Genomic DNA, 17,851 nt, shown 5'->3' on the forward strand with positions numbered 1-17,851 from the left:
TGCAAATAGTTAAAAAGTTATGCCCCGGACACATAATATGGTGGTTAAATTTGACATTTTTTTAGCTCCCTTTTCGACCTTTACCTTGATCTACAAATGTGGTTCATAAGCAATCACGCTACAAAGTTTCATGGGAATAGTCCCCAGCATTCTTAGACAAATATAATAAGCCCTTGACCTTTGACCTACTGACCCCTAGCACCCACTCACCATTAACACATTCAACGAAGTTTGACAGTCCTATGCCAATTCATTCTGTGGTTATTAATTGTAAATTGTTTTCAGTCTCAATGTTACTGTAACCTTGACCTTTGACCTTTAGACCATTCAATCAATAGTGACCATTCAGTGATCAGAGGCTATCGTCTTTTAACTATTCTAAAGCTAGGTGGTTTTCACTTATTGGTCAGACTCCATTTTCAGTCTCAGGGTGACCTTGACATTTGACCCACTAAGAATAAGCACAATAAAAATCATCAAAACACCAAAGGAAGCTGGAGAGTCAAATATGACACTCGCCATGAGCACATCTGGCAAGATTTTGTCCATTCATCAAGGTGGGGATTTTCATGGATTACTCATTAATTTTTATAATTAGCAACTAGCTCTGTATCCATTTAGAATATTGATTGTGTACATAATTCAAAAGGTATCTTATGTTTCAGGGTTTTAGAAAACTTCCAATCACATTTGGATATATTTTGGATATATTTTACACATTTAAATAAGTACTTACCCTGCTTTACAACAATGGGAACATCCGGTACTTTAACTCCTTGAAACACTCCTTTCTGCTCCAAGTCTTTAGCTACCTCAGGCAATGCAGTTTTAATAATTACATCCATACTTTTAACAACAAGAGCTTGAGCTTCTTCTAGTTGTTCTGTATTGTCCACTTCAATACTAACAGAAAGTTCAACTTTGAAGAATGAAACTTTTAAAATCACTTTCACAGATCCTTCCCTGAAAAAGGAAAACAAGCATACATTTCAACCACGCCCTATCACTGCGATATTGACAAGCAAATTCAGTAAATTTACATCCCCAGCCAAACACATTTCTGGTACTGACCTTGAGTCACAAAAACATAAAATAGGTAATAAATGAGCTATGGAAGAAATCAATTTGGAAAAAAAAGTAGTAAGACATATAAATAGATAATTTTGATCATTTTCAGCCCAAATAAGGAAACAAAATGTTATGCTACTTACTCAAATCCTATAACTTCCACAGTTTGAACAGCTGAATTGTTTGCAAACTGTTGCATCATCTGTTAACAGAATAAATTTAATCAACAGGTAAGTAGGATTTACATGAGCCAATGGCCCCTCAATGTTTGGAAATTTCAACTATAACATGTAAAACTTTTTTTCTTTTTTTCTATTCTAATAAACAAAAGGGCCAAGATGGCCATGGGTCGCTCACCTGAGTAACATACCATAACAGTGTAAACATGTTTCACCCAGTGATTTCATGGAGACAAATATTCTGACCAATTTTCATTAAGATTGAACCAAAAATGTGGCCTCTTCAGTGTAAACAAGCGTTTTCTTTGATTTGAGCTAGTGACCTAGTTTTTAACCCCACATGACCAAGATTAGAACTCGTCCAAGACTTCATGAAAGCAAACATTCTGACAAAGTTTTTGGAAGATTGGAGCAAAAAAGTGGCCTATAGAGTGTAAACAAACTTTTCCTTTCATTTGACCTAGTGACCTAGTTTTTTACCTCTCGTGACCAAGAATTGAAATCATCTCAGACTTCATGACAGATATAATAAACAAAAGGGTCTTGATGGCCCTGGATCGCTCACCTGAGTTATATGAGCTACATGTTTCAAAAGTCAAACTGATGCTAAATTATTAAGAAAGTAGGTCAGTAGGTCACATTCATGGTCACTGAAAGTCAGTTTTAAGATCGGTGTGCAAAACTGTATTTGTCATCCAAATTTCAAGGCTCCATTTTAAAAAACAAAAAAAGTAGGTCAGTAGGTCAAGGTCAAAGTCAAGTGACCCCTAATTACTTGGGGTCATCAGGTAATTATAATAAAACAGTCTAGGAATTATGATCAGAAAATTTTTAAAGTATTTTTTCCTATATAACTCATAAGTCAACAAGTGACCCCGGGGCAGAACCACTAGGCAATGCTACATACCAAGTATCAAAGGCCTAGGCCTTGGACTTTCAGACAAGAAGATTTAAAACAAGAGAACCATGATGGTCCTGAATCGCTCACCTGTCCCAACATGACCCAGTTTTGAACTGAGTATGACGTCGTTTTTTTTTCTATTATTTGACATAGTGACCTAGTTTTTGAGCTCATGTGACCCAGTTTTGAACCTGACCTAGATATCATCAAGATGAACATTCAGACCAACTTTCATACAGATCCCATGAAAAATATGGCCTCTAGAGAGGTCACAAGGTTTTTTCATTATTTGACCTACTGACCTAGTTATTGACGGCACGTGACCCAGTTTCAAACTTGACCTAGATATCATCAAGGTGAACATTCTGACCAAATTTCATGAAGATCCATTCAAAAGTATGGCCTCTAGAGAGGTCACAAGGTTTTTCTATTTTTAGACCTAATGACCTAGTTTTTGACTGCAGCTGACCCAGTTTCGAAACTGCCCTAGATATCATCAAGATGAACATTCTGACCAACTTTCATACAGATCCCATGAAAAATATGGCCTCTAGAGAGGTCACAAGGTTTTTCTATTATTTGACCTACTGACCTAGTTTTTGATGGCACATGACCCAGTTTCAAAACTGACCTAGATATCATCAAGTTGAACATTCTGACCAATTTTCATGAAGATCTTGTGAAAAATATTACCTCTAGAGAGGTCACAAGGTTTTTCTAGGATTTTTAGACCTACTGACCTAGTTTTTAAACACAGTTGACCCAGTTTCGAACTTGGCCTAGATATCATCAAGATGAACATTCAGACCAACCTACATACAGCTCCCATGAAAAATATGGCCTCTAGAGAGGTCACAATGTTTTTTTATTATTTGACCTACTGACCTAGTTATTGATGGCACGTGACCCAGTTTCAAACTTGACCTAGATATCATCAAGGTGAACATTCCGACCAATTTTCATGAAGATCCATTCAAAAGTATGACCTCTAGAGAGGTCACAAGGTTTTTCTATTTTCAGACCTACTGACCTAGTTTTTGACCGCACGTGACCCAGTTTCGAACTTGACCTAGATATCATCAAGATGAACATTCTGACCAACTTTCATAAAGATCCCATGAAAAATGTGACCTCTAGAGTGATCACAAGCAAAAGTTTACGCACGGACGCACGGATGGACGACGGACGCTGCGCGATCACAAAAGCTCACACTGTCACTTTGTGACATGTGAGCTAACAAGAGGGTCATGATGACCCTGGATCGCTCACCTGAGTAATATGAGCTACATGTTTCAAATGTCAAACTGATGATAAAATATTAAGAAAGTCAGTAGGTCACATTCATGGTCAATGAAATTCAGTTTTAAGATTTGTGTGCAAATCTGTGTATGTCATCAAAATTCCAAGGCTGTATCTTAAAAAACAAGAAAGTAGGTCAGTAGGTCAAGGTCACAGTCAAGTGACATCATATTACTTGGGGTCATCAGGTAATTGTAATTAAACAGTCTTGGAAATAGGATCAGATGATTTTTTAAGTATTTTTCCTATATAACTCACATAATAACTAAGTGACCCCAGGGCGGGGCCTCTTTTAACCACAGGGGCATCATTTGAACAATTCTGGTAGAGGACTACTAGACAATGCATCATACCAAATATCAAAAGCCTAGGTCGTATGGTTTTAGACAAGAAGATTTTTAAAGCTTTTTCCTATATAAGTCTATATAAAACTTGGGACCCCCAGGGCAGGGCCTCTTTTCACCCAAGGGGTATAATTTGAACAATTTTGGTTGAGGACCATAGGACAATGATACAAACCAAATATCAAAGGTCTAAGTGTTGTGGTTTCAGACAAGAAGATTTTTAAACTTTTTTTCCTATATAAGTCTATGTAAAACTTGGGACCCCTGGGGCGGGGCCATATTTGATCCTAGGGGGATAACTTGAACAATCTTGGTAGAGGACCTCTAGATGATGCTACAAACCAAATATCAAAGCCCTAGGCCTTGTGGTTTTGTACAAGACGATTTTCAAAGTTTTCCCTATATAAGTCTAAGTAAACCATGTGACCCCCAGGGCGGGGCCATATTTGACCCTAGGGGGGTAATTTGAACAATCTTGGTAGAGGACCACTTGATGATGCTACACACCAAATATAAAAGCCCTATGAACTGCGGTTTTGGACAAGACAATTTTTTTAAATTTTTCCTTTCAGTTGCCATGGCAACCAGACTTCTGCTTGGAATTCAATTCTTTGAACAATTTTGAAAGGGGGCCACCCAAGGATCATTCCTGTAAAGTTTGGTGTAATTCTGCCTAGTGGTTTTGAAGAAGAAGATTTTTTTAGAAACTGTTGACGGACACACGACGCACGGCGGACATTGAGCGGTCACAAAAGCTCACCATGAGCCTTTGGCTCAGGTGAGCTAAAAATGTGACTCCAAGAGTGTCAACAAACTTTTTCTTTGATCTGACCTGGTGACCTAGTTTTTGACCCCACGTGACCAAGATAAATACTCATCCGGGATTTCATGGGGACAAACATTCTGACCAAGTTTCATGAACATCAAATAAACAAGAGGGCCATGATGGCCCTATATCGCTCACCTGTTATCATTGCACTTGAGGACAAGAAGGTCCTCAGAAAAAATATCTAAGTCCAAAGGACAGGAACGACAAAGGAAAGAAATTTAACCAAAAAGAAAAAAAAATTCTTACAAGGTACAGATATGTCAAAATACACCTAAAAATTGGAGGTACCATCTATGTTGTACCGCAGAAAAGTGGTCTTGGTTTTTCCCTACGGCCAATAATAAAAAAGTTACTAAAAATAAGCTATTTATAGTAACGTAAAAGGGAAGTAATTAAAAAGAAAATTATTGTAAGTGAACAAAAGAGAGGATCTGCCAAATAAATCTGTTGACATAAATGAAATTTCAGATCAGTATCTTCATTAGTTACGGAGATATACCCATTTTAATTTGAAATAAAGGGAGGTAATTTGACATAAAGTCAGTCCATAGTTATCTACCCTGATTGGCTCTGTCCAACTAATGACAATAATGAAATTTCAAATAAATTCTATAAGTACTTACTGATATAAATCCATTTTGACTACAATCAGGGGAGGTAATCAGATATAAAGTAACTCTGGAACCTACGATTGGATCTGATTTGTCATGGAATCCAAGATTAATTGTTGCTGAAGATATTTTGGAAGTTTGTATTAAATAAAATCATAAATGAAGTCTCTATATGGCTGCAAAAGCCAAAATAGCCAATTTTGGACCTTTAAGGGGCCATAACTCTGGAACCCATGATGGAATCTAGCCAGTTCAAGAAAGAAACCAAGATCTTGTGGTGATACAAGTTGTGTGCAAGTTTGGTTAAAATCAAATCATAAATGAAGTTGCTATTTTGCAGACAAGGTCAAAATAGCTAGTTTTGGCCCTTTCAGGGGCCATAACTATGGAACCCATTAAGGGATCTGGCCGGTTCAACAAAGGAACTGAGATCTTATGGCAACACAAGTTTTGTGCAAGTCTGATTAAATTCAAATCATAAATGAAGCTGCTATTGTGCAGACAAGGTCAAAATAGCCAATTCTGGCCCTTTCAGGGGCCATAACTCTGAAACCCATAATGGAATTTAGCCAGTTCAAGAAAGGAACCAAGATCTTATAGTGATACAAGTTGTGTGCAAGTTTGGTTAAAATAAAATCATAAATGAAGCTGCTATGGTGCAGACAAGGTCAAAATAGCTAATTCTGGCCCTTTCAGGGGCCATAACTCTGGAACCCATAATGGAATCTGGCCAGTTCAAGAAAGGAACCAAGATCTTATGGTGATACAAGTTGTGTGCCAGTTTGGTAAAAATCAAATCATAAATAAAGCTGCTATTGTGCAGACAAGGTCAAAATAGCTGATTTTGGCCCTTTCAGGGGCCATAACTCTGGAACCCATAATGGGATCTGGCCAGTTCAAGAAAGGAACCGAGATCTTATGGTGATACAAGTTGTGTGCAAGTTTGGTTAAAATAAAATCATAAATGAAACCACTATCGTGCAGACAAGAAATTGTTGACGGACAGACGCACGCACACACGCACAGACTGACGACGGACGAAGGGTGATCACAAAAGCTCCCCTTGTCACTATGTGACAGGTGAGCTAAAAATACAGCCCCTATTGCATACACAAGGTTTTTCTTTGATTTGATCTGGTGACCTAGTTTTTGACCCCAGATGACCCAGATTCAAACTTGGCCTAGATTTCATCAAGAAAATCATTCTGATCAAATCTCACGAATATCCAGTCAACAATGCAGCTCCTATTGCACACACACAGTCTGTCTTTGATTTGACTGGGTGACCTAGTTTTTGACCCCAGAAGACACATATTCAAACTTGACCTAGATTTCATTAAGTCAAACTTTCCGGCCAATTCTCATGAGTTTTCCAACTTAAAATGTGGTCTCTAGAGTGTTAACAAGATTTTCCTATGATTTGACCCGGGTGACCTAGTTTTTGACCCCACATGACCAAGATTTAAACTTCACCTAGAAGTCACCACTACAAATATTGTGACCAATTCTCATGAGTTTCAAACTTAAACTGTGGACTCTAGAGTGTTAACAAGATTTTCCTTTGATCTGGTCTTGTGACCTAGTTTTTGACCCCACATGACCCAGATTCAAACTTGGCCTAAAGATTATCAAGATACTGTGAAATCATTTAAATTCGCTGGCATGAAATTTCGCGCAAATGTGAAAAAGGCATGTTTCGCGTGGGCTTTAATTCGCGCATTTTCAATTTTAGAAATTAAAAATGAATTTAAAAAATAACTAAAGATGCTTTTGAGAAAAGAGCATGTCTCCCACAACTGCCCCTTAGATGATGAAAAATATTAGTTTCTCTAGATGTTTTAGACGAGTGGATCCAATTAGATGGTCTGGATGAGTGGATCCAATCAGTAATTCAAGGGCCATAAATGAAAAGTGCCTGGGCGGATTTGGCTAGTTATCGAACTTGGGTAAGGTCTTATGGCCAAACACATTTTGTTCAAGTTTGGTGAAGATCGGATGAGAAATGTTCGACTTAGAGAGCGGACAAGAGTAAACAGATGGATTTTTTCGGTAATTCAAGGGCCGTAACTCTAAAATGCCAGGACTGATTTGGCTAGTTATCAAACTTGGCAGAGGTCTCATGGTCAAACACATTTCGTTCAAGTTTGGTGAAGATCGGATGAGAAATGTTCGACTTAGAGTGCGAACAAGAGTAAAAAAGCCGATTTTTCAAAAATTCAAGGGCCGTAACTCCAAAATGCCTGGACCGATTTGGCTAGTTATCCAACTTGGCCGAGGTCTCATGGTCAAACATATTTTGTTCAAGTTTGGTGAAGATCGGATGAGAAATGTTCGATTAAGAGTGCGGACATGAGTAAAAAGGCCAATTTTTCGATAATTCAAGGGCTGTTACTCCAAAATGCCTGGACCGATTTGGCTAGTTATCGAACTTGGCCGAGGTATCATGGTCAAACATGTTTTGTTTAAGTTTAGTGAAGATTGGATGAGAAATATTCGAATTAGAGTGCGGACAAGAGTAACAAGAGCTGTCGGAGGACAGCAACGCTCGACTATTCAACAGCCTTGTCAATTGAATGAATATAAAAGTCAATAAAAGGGGCATAATTTTGTAAAAATGGGAAAAAGGGTTATGGAACCTTCACAGAGCTTATCAGCTCATAAAGTGAACAAGTGCGTGAAGTTTCAATCCTTTCCCATAAGTGGATACTGAAATACCAGCTTACATACAAAAACTTAACCAAAAACTGCTAAGTCGAAAAAGGGGCATAATTTTGAAAAAAATGCAAAGTAGAGTTAAGGGACCTACACAGTGCATGTCAGATCTTGACAGTGAACAAGTGTGTGAAGTTTCAATCCATTCCCATTAGTGGGTACTGAGATACCAGCTTACATACAAAACCTTAACCAAGAATTTCTAAGTCGAAAAAGGGGCATAATTTTGACAAAAATGCAAAGTAGAGTTAAGGGAGCTACTCAGGACACGTCAGATCATGACAGTAAACAGGTGTGTGAAGTTTCAATCCATTCCCATTAGTGGGTACTGAGATACCAGCTTACATACAAAGCCTTAACCAAGAATTTCTATGTCAAAAAGGGGACATAATTTTGTAAAAAAGCAAAATGGAGTTATGGAACCTGTCCAATGTAGGTCAGTTTATCACAGTGAATAAGTGTGTGAAGTTTCAATCCATTCCCACAAGTGGTTACTGAGATACCAGCTTACATACAAAACCTTAATCAAGAATTTCTAAGTCGAAAAGGGGACATAATTTTGTAAAAATGCAAAATAGAGTTATGGAACCTGTGCAATGTAGGTCAGTTTATCACAGTGAATAAGTGTGTGAAGTTTCAATCCATTCCCACAAGTGGTTACTGAGATACCAGCTTACATACAAAACCTTAACCAAATCGGGACGCCGACGTGGACGCCGACGCATGGGTGAGTCCAATAGCTCTACTATTCTTTGAATAGTCGAGCTAAAAAGACCGATTTTTGGTAATTAAAGGGCCATAACTCCAAGACGCCTGGACCAATTTGGCTAGTTATCGAACTTGGCCGAGGTCTTATGGTCAAACACATTTTGTTCAAGTTTGGTGAAAATCGGATGAGAAATGTTCGACTTAGAGTGTGGACAAGCTTTGTGACAGACACACACACAGACACACAGACAGACAGACTGGAGTAAATCAATATGTCTCCCACACCACTGTGTAGTGGGAGACATAATAATAGCGCGGTCTTAAATTTGCGCATCGGTCTTAGCGTGAAATACGCGAAAATTCGTCCTACGCGAATAAAAATGATTTCACAGTAAACATTCTGTTTAAGTTTCATGAAGATAGGATCATAAATGTGGCCTCTAGAGTGTTAATAAGCTTTTCCTTTGATTTGACCAGGTGACCTAGTTTTTGACTCCACATGACCCAGATCTGAACTTGACCTAGAAGTCATCAATACAAATACTCTGACCGATTCTCATGAGTTTCAAGCTTAATCTGTGGACTCTAGATTGTTAACAAGATTTTCCTTTGATCTGGCCTACTGACCTAGTTTTTGACCCCACATGACCCAGTTTCAAACCTGACCTAGATATCATCTAGACAAACATTCTGATTAAGTTTCATAAAGATTGGGTCACAACTGTGGCCTCTAGAGTGGTGACAAGCTTTTCCTTTGATTTGACCAGGTGACCTAGTTTTTGATTCCACATGACCCAGATTCAAGCTTGAAGTAGAGGTCATCAAGACAAACATTCTGACCAAGTTTCATAAAGATTGGGTCACAACTGTGGCCTCTAGAGTGTTAACAAGGCAAATGTTGACGCACAAAGCAAAACTGACTCCGACGGATGCCGGACAATGACCAGTCACAATAGCTCACCTTCGTGCTCAGGTGAGCTAAAAATTTAGCATAAACCACAAAAATATCAGTTCAAGTTACATAAATCACTGAATAACCACATAGTGTATTCGCTTAGAGCCATATTTTGGGTCCCGTGCGATTGGAAAAAAGATTAATTGCGACATAGACATATCTGTTCCGTAATGTCTGAAGTTTATTATAAGCCATGGCACCAGTGTGAATTCTGCAACTGGACCGAGTAATGACGTCATCAAAATGGCGGCCATTTTTTTTAAATTAAAGATGTCATCATCTTCAAATCACTTATAGAGTTGTTTGTTTTTGTTGCCTAAAGTGAAGTTTTTTTGTAGTTTACATCGTACACATACATAATTATTATCATTATGTTATTTTAGATAAAAAGAATGTCATTTATACAATATTAAAGATATATTATGCCTAAGTTTCATATTTGAATATATGAACAATTATCGCAAATCATTTATGGAATTATAAAATAACCATGTTTGTGAGTATGAAAGGTAGTTTGTTAGGTCTGAATACTACATACTAATTAATGCGTAAGTAAACAAACATAGTATGAATATATTACGCTACTAAAACTCTGAAAGTTTGTTTGAAACAAATGTTGTTACTTTACAGACATTTAATTCTGATTGCAGTATAGTTAGTTTATATATTTAGCCAAGGTAAAGATCTTTAATGAGGATTTACTAGATTTAGATCAATATGCATTGATAAAATATTTATATAAAAGGTGAGCATAGTACATCTTTAAAGGGACGTGAAATAAAGGAAAAGCTTTGTTGAAGTAAATTCTATGCTGCATCATAATTAAATGTAAATCAAAAATAGAAACCTGTTGATAAATATCTAATAGTAATAATAATACATAACTTAAAACAGTAATGATAGATTAGACAAACTTATAACCGAAAGCACAATCATCTCGCAGGGACTTGTACTCACGACCCTTCAAAATTATATATTAATATACTTCAATATAATTCTACATGTATCTTTCTGAATGAGTGCACATTTTTCTTTCTAATGATCCTCCTCTTACTATTTAACAAAGCTGGACATAACTATAGAATAAAAGAGTATATTTATATCTAATTTATCTTTCACATTTATAAGTTACTTTCTACTTTTCGTTGTTGTTGTTGTGACACTATTGACCCATTCAAATTGATGTGTCGTCGCCAAACCCTTTAAACATGAAATATCACTCTTCCGTAAAATATACACAGCATTCAGTGAAAACTGACATGATGTCTGAGGAGCATTTAAAATTATTTCAGAAATGTCTAAGCCGCTGTATGAATAACATCAATAAATTTGCTTCTAACATTTTCTTGACATTGCTTTAGCATATGTCCGTTAATATCTTCTCTGTATTAGTTTATGCCTGTAAATATATATATCAAAATTTCTGATCACAACAACACTAAGCTCCAGCAGCACAACTTTGCACGATATGGAAACTATGTGCGGGTATGATATATTAAACATACGTCGGTAAAATGTGCCCCAGCGCTTATGCAACAGCCTTTTCTACCATTTGAGAATACATTTAATATGATGATAGCTATTTCTCTGATATAGACTGATTTTGCATCATGGTAAAGAGATTGTCATAGAACCGCGTCAGTAGGGACACAATTGATCGCGCTAAAATCAGATATGAAACGATTATTGTTGCAAAAGCAATAGAGGCAAATATGACTGACAATTAACAAACGCCCTAGTACTAACTAGAAGTGTTATAATAATTCTTTTTAGGAAACAAGAGCACCGCAATGCAGAGCAATATAGGCCCGAAGGTATGACATATGACCCATAAGTGTGACCTAGACCTTGAAGCCAGCCATCCGATACATACACTATGCATGTTGTCTCGATGTGGTGAACATATCTGACAAGTGTCTTTAAAATCCTTGAACCAGTTCAAGAGTTACAGAGCTACACGAAACAAGAGTCATATTTGTGAACACTTGTCTGAATCTCTTCGAAATCCTTCAATGGGTTCAAGAGTTACAGAGCGGACACAGAATTGCTTACGGACGGACGGACAGACGGACACCGGCGTCATAATATAATACGCCCCGTTCGGGCGTAGAAAAAACTTGTTTTTTTTTTTTGTCAAGACAGGCAATAGCAAATATTAGTTGTTGCAAAAGGCCAATGCTCTGTGGGTGAAAAATTACAAACGGCGATCAAAGAGACTTACAATATTTCAAATACGTCTAAATTCGGCAATAAACACAAAATATGCCAAACTATTTTCGATGAAACGAATATATAGCAATTCAGTTTTTGGACGGAAAGGTTAACATACAAGAGCTTTCCTCTACAGCTAAATTCTTCAGGGGAAAATGATACTCACTCCTGGTACTTACAGAACCATGATAATCAAGATTTTATTTGGAAGTCCATACGTATTTCATTGCATGTTATCTACCTTGGTTGATTCTGGGTCCTTCAGCAGAAAGCAGGAATGACAATTTGAACATGTCAAGGACAGTCACGTTCTCAACTCGTCACAGAATCAACCCTTACATGTACGCATACATCCACAGACCTACCGCAACTTTTCGTGGTTGTAACTAATAACATTTACAGGTTGCAGCCGGCGTATTATACATTAAACATCAAGAAGTATAGAACTAAAATACTTCTTACAAGAGTTATATATTTATGTAGACTACTCTTAGCCCATTAGAATCAGATAGCTACTAATAACCATTCTCTAATTAGGTTGTCTATATTCCAAGAAATTTTGTGAATGGTCGCCATATGTTCTTTGCTGTTGACAATTGTGATTTCAAGAAAGACACTTTTGATAGCAAGAAATCTGTCGTAGAACTGTTATGAAAATTCTCCAAAAGTGTTGTTAAATGTTGTGCCAGCCCTCGACAATTGACAAAATTATCACAGAACTTTCAGGAGTTCTCAGAATGCCAGACGATAGCAAATGATTCATTACACAATCGTGATACCCATCATGAAAAGTTTCCTTCTCACAAACTGGGCTACAATGACCGACATGTTCTAATATGAAGGTAACAATCCAAACTATGTACTATGGAAAGTTTATTGTTTAAAGACTCCATTATTGTTCAGTAAGGTTTTGAGATCCTGTGGAAACTATTAATCCTTACTTTTGAAAGGCTTCTATCAAAATAAAACATATCTATCGGCAAAGAAACATTAGAAAGGGCGTTGTAGAGTTCAACGCGATACGAATGGTGGGTCAGCAAACTGGTATAGTGTCCATGTGTAGAAGAGACATAAAGCACAAATAAATAGCTACAGCACTACTGGAATATGATTATATTCGTATATTTTGATGGTATAGCATGTATTAAACAAATATATTCAACAAGAAAATAATCTGTTGAAATAAAGTGGGTGGGGTAATATATATTTTATTATTTGACATTATTAAATTGTTTATATACTTTAGTATTGTTATTACATTGACAACACATACTGTAGGATGGAAAACCCGAGATAATAAGATGATGTTTTGCTGTGTAACATAAATAAATAATGCATTACGCAAAGTTATATTTTCAAACTTGGCCGCCATTTTGATGACGTCATAGATAGGTCCAGTCGCGGAACTCGGACTGGCGACATGTCTTTTTGTGACAATCAGACTTTGTCTAACAGTTTGGGATATGACGCCATTAATCTTTTTACCGATTGCACGGGATCCCCGTTCTGAACACACTAACAAGACATTTTTGTCAATTTGTGTGAAAATCACCAAAACTCAGATTTTCAACTATAAAAATCTTTCTTCATGAAGATTCCTTTGCGTTTCAAGACTTATTCATTCTAAGCCTATGACATATTATTAGCATTTGAAATTTGAAAACTTTAGGGGCCATTTTCTTACACAAATCCTACAAAGAACATAACTTTCATGATATTAAATTCACCTGTAGAACTTTGCTTGAAATCTACTTAATGAAACATACCTACTTGAATTAATAAAAGAAGGTTTTTGAAATTTGAAATATTTAAGTTTATCTCATAAATTTTTAAGGTTTTATCAAAAGCAGATATTTGGTAAAGACATACATTCATGGATTTTACAGAATCTAATGTAAAATGAATACAAACATATTTAATATGATGGATTTACCTCAATGCAAAATCTACAAAACTCAGTTCCCTACAACAACATTGACTTTACAGTAATAACTTTGCTATCTATAGTAGAAGTACTTACAGCTGCCTCTGTTTCTGCCTTTTTCTGCAGATAAATTTCACTTGTATTGTCTGCCAGTGCGATATCGTATGTCTCATCTGATACCAGTTCAGTTTCAGCTTCTGTATCAGTGACAAAATATAATCAAAAGTTTCGCCCATACAATGACTTTTCAGTTTTAAAGGTGAGTTTAGATTATACTAACTATACTATCCTATTGGCGCTCAAACCTAAAACCTCTGGCTGAGCGGCTGACACTTTAACCATTAGACCACTACTTCCCTTCATTAATACCCAGGCATCTCATGTAAGGTTTTAAGCACACAGTAATGATATAAGTGTGATTTAAAACAAGTGAGCTTTACCAATCAGCCACAGAAGCTAACTTGCCATACTGAGGCAAGTAGTCAGTAACTTGCCATACTGAGGCAGGTAGTCAGTAACTTGCCACACTGAGGCACGTAGTCAGTAACTTGCCATACTGAGGTAGGTAGTCAGTAACTTGCCATACTGAGGCAGGTAGTCAGCCTAACAAGAGCTGTCTGTAAGACAGCGCGCTCAACTTTTCTCAGTGCTTGATTCTGAATTAGAGCTTTGCCAGTAAAAAAAATTCCAAGTTAAAAAGGGACATAATTCTGTCAAAATTCAAATCAGAGTTACGGGAATTGAGTCTCCTGGTGTAGACTTTGATAGAAAATAACTATTTTGAGTTTCAAGTCAAAAGCTTTAATAGTAACAGAGATATTTGACTAATATTTAAAAAAATTCTAAGTTAAAAAGGGGCACCATTCTGTCAAAATTCAAATCAGAGTTATGGGAATTGTGTCTCCTGGTGTAGACTTTGACAGTAAATAACTATTTTGAGTTTCAAGTCAAAAGCTTTAATAGTAACAGAGATATTTGACTTTATCAAAAATTTTAACAAAAAATTCTAAGTTAAAAAGGGGCATAATTCTGTAAAAATTCAAATCAGAGTTATGGGGATTGTTTGTTCTGGTGTAGACTTTGATGGAAAATAAGTATTTTAAGTTTCAAGTCAAAAGCTTTGATAGTAACAGAGATATTTGACTTTAACAAAAATTTTACCAAAAATTTCTAAGTTAAAAAGGGGCATAATTCTGTCAAAATTCAATCAGAGTTGTGGGGATTGTTTCTTCTGGTGTAGATTTTGATGGTAAATAAGTATTTTAAGTTTCAAGTCAATAGCTTTGACAGTAACAGAGATATTTGACTTTATCAAAAACTTTAACCAAACATTCTAAGTTAAAAAGGGGCATAATTCTGTCAAAATTCAAATCAGAGTTATGGGGATTGTTTCTCCTGGTGTCGACTTTGATAGTAAATACCTATTTTAAGTTTCAAGTCAATAGCTTTGATAGTAACAGAGATATTTGACTTTATCAAAAACTTTAACCAACGCCGACACTGACGCCGACGCCGATGCCGGGGCGAGTGCAATAGCTCTACATTTTCTTCGAAAAGTCGAGCTAAAAAGCAATTTAGCTGTCAGCAGGAAACTATATAACTTTCAAATAAACTGTGGCAATTAAGCTGTCGGCAGGACATTTTCAGGCAAACTGAAATAGACTGTAAGCAAGAATAAAAACTTCTTATTTGTCATGGTCAAGTGTGTTTGTTTGTTTGTTCGTATTGCGTTTCAGCAATATTTCAGTCATGTAACGACAGGCAGTTAACCTAACCAGTGTTCCTGGATTCTGTACCAGTACAAACCTGTTCTCTGCAAGTAACTGCCAACTTCACCACATGAATCGGAGTTGGAGGAAGAATGACTTCAATCACAATGACTTTTATCAAATCGTCTCGGAGAACATACGGCCCAACCGAGGATCCAACTCACGACCACTTGATCCTTAGATCGGTGCTCTCCCTATTAAGCGGGCAGATGAATCTTAATAACTGTATTTAATTCTCTGACATTACTTAGTGAATGATTCTAACATCAAGTATGCTTCATCACTTTTCACCGTCACGATAATACTATCCTAAATAAATGTGTTAATTATGCGTGATTAACAATGGCAAACAACCCATTTTACCATACTTTCTGACCAATGAAAATCATGCACTATATGACTAACTTTCAACCAGTTAAAAATCATAAACCATGTTACTACATTTTGACCAATAAGGCCAGCATTTTTTAATTTTCTGGTTTACGGGAGCGCCGACCCTATTTTTTGACAAAACAAAATAAAAATAAAAGTCATTTTCAGTACTTTTATTTTCATTTTACCCGCCGACCGTCCGTAATTGCTGCTGCCAAAAATAAAAGTTTAACTGTATGGTAGAGGTTTTAATCTAGATCAGTAGACGCATGAAAAATGGCGGCCTGCATGACTGCAAATTGTGTGAAATTAAATTGGAAAAATATACAAGTTTACAGACAATAATCTTTGGAATGAGTTGGCAGAGATAACAAGTGTTGTAAACAAATTGGATCTGAGTAGAAATTACGGCACCTAAAGCTCAACATTAGGAGTAATCACCTACGAAAAATGGCCTTCAGTGCTTCACTATCAACAGGCTGGTAACATTGCCCGATCGGGCTTATGACACAAAAAGTAATATTTCTTGAAAAATAATTAAGATATTTCTTTCAAACTTGTTCCATTTGTTAAGCATAACAAATGATACAAATTAGAATAAAAATAACTTGGTTGCCTTCAGTTTTGGTAGAATTATTTCCCCTTTTCAGAAAGGAAGTGGCTAGCCATCCGGTAACCGGACGCCTAGCCTGCGTTCTAGTCGTCCGGTTACCGGACGGCTAGCAAATCCTAAGGGGATTTTCTAGTCGTCCGGTAATTGATTTCTTAATGAATAAGTAATGATTTTGTATAGTTTTAAATGTTATTTACTTAAATTATCAATACTTATCTTATTTTTCAGTCGATTAAACGCAAGAGATCGTGTTTGCTTACAAATCTGTTGATATTCTATTTTTAGAAATGATAAAAGATTGGCCGCCGAACGTCCATATGCTATTTTGTAAAAAGTGATGTTTTTTCTGGTTTTTTTCTAACGGCCTAAACTTTAATTATTAAAACACAAATTTATATATATTTTTTGAAGGATGGAAAGCTTAAAAAAGGCAATGCATTCATTAATTTTTTTATCAATACCCAAGTGAAATTAGTATCACTCCACAATGTTTTGGACATGTTAAAATTATGAATAATTATTTCAAAATAAAATGGATTAATTATGAACGCTTAACTACTGTTTTTCTTACAGTTTTGAACATCACGCTGCCGCTTTTGAAACAGTAATTCATTATAAAATATTTGAATACTAAAACATGAAAATTGAAAGTTCTTCAAAACTTTTTTAATTTTGAAAATCCAATGAAAAAGTTGTTAAAATTTAAAAATTCCGATCCCATAAAAGCCTCCAGATGAACAGATTTTAATAAGTGACGTCACGTCGACCTCACCATTATTGAGTTCGGCAAACTTCTATTTTATCGGCTGAATAAGGGAATGCAGTGATTTATTGTAAATATTTATTTATGTATTTACACAGACTTTTGTTTGCAGATAAGTATCGATATCTTAAGTAAATAACATTAAAACTTTATAAAATCATGTCTTATTTATTAGGAAATCAATTACTGGACGACTAGAATGCAGGCTAGGCGTCCGGTTACTGGACGGCTAGGCACTTCCTTTCAGATTTTTATGACGCATAATCTTTGAAGTCCAAAAAAACAATGTTCTAATGCTAAGTTTAAAACAAAAAAAGGGTTAAATGGCTTTCTAATGCTCTAAATTATTGCGCTAGTACATGAATGTAAACATTTTACTCTGCTTTCACTTACAACATTATAGAGAAATGTTAGTCCTAAAAAAGTTGCTCATACATCTGCACTAGAAACAAAGTATTTACCCTAAATATATAGACATACATGTGATACGTCCCGGATTGTCCGGGATTGTCCCGGAAATTACATACTCGTCCCGGTGTCCCGGACAGGGTTGAAAAGTCCCGGAAAAAATAAAAATATAGGAACAAATAAAA

At 36.2% G+C, this 17,851-nt stretch overlaps 1 protein-coding gene across 1 annotated transcript in view; it reads right to left on the bottom strand.

Annotated features, from left to right (window-relative positions):
* LOC123546328 (uncharacterized) overlaps positions 1-17,851 on the bottom strand; it is a 234,024-nt gene that overhangs the window by 95,527 nt on the left and 120,646 nt on the right. The window contains exons 53-55 of the mRNA XM_053550673.1: positions 13,838-13,938; positions 1,212-1,270; positions 737-963 (exon numbers count right to left, since the gene is read on the bottom strand). Of these exons, the coding sequence (XP_053406648.1) occupies positions 737-963; positions 1,212-1,270; positions 13,838-13,938 (387 nt within the window). The remainder of the gene's footprint in view (positions 1-736; positions 964-1,211; positions 1,271-13,837; positions 13,939-17,851) is intronic.

Source organism: Mercenaria mercenaria, chromosome 9, assembly GCF_021730395.1.
Source record: "Mercenaria mercenaria strain notata chromosome 9, MADL_Memer_1, whole genome shotgun sequence".
Taxonomy (NCBI): domain Eukaryota; kingdom Metazoa; phylum Mollusca; class Bivalvia; order Venerida; family Veneridae; genus Mercenaria; species Mercenaria mercenaria.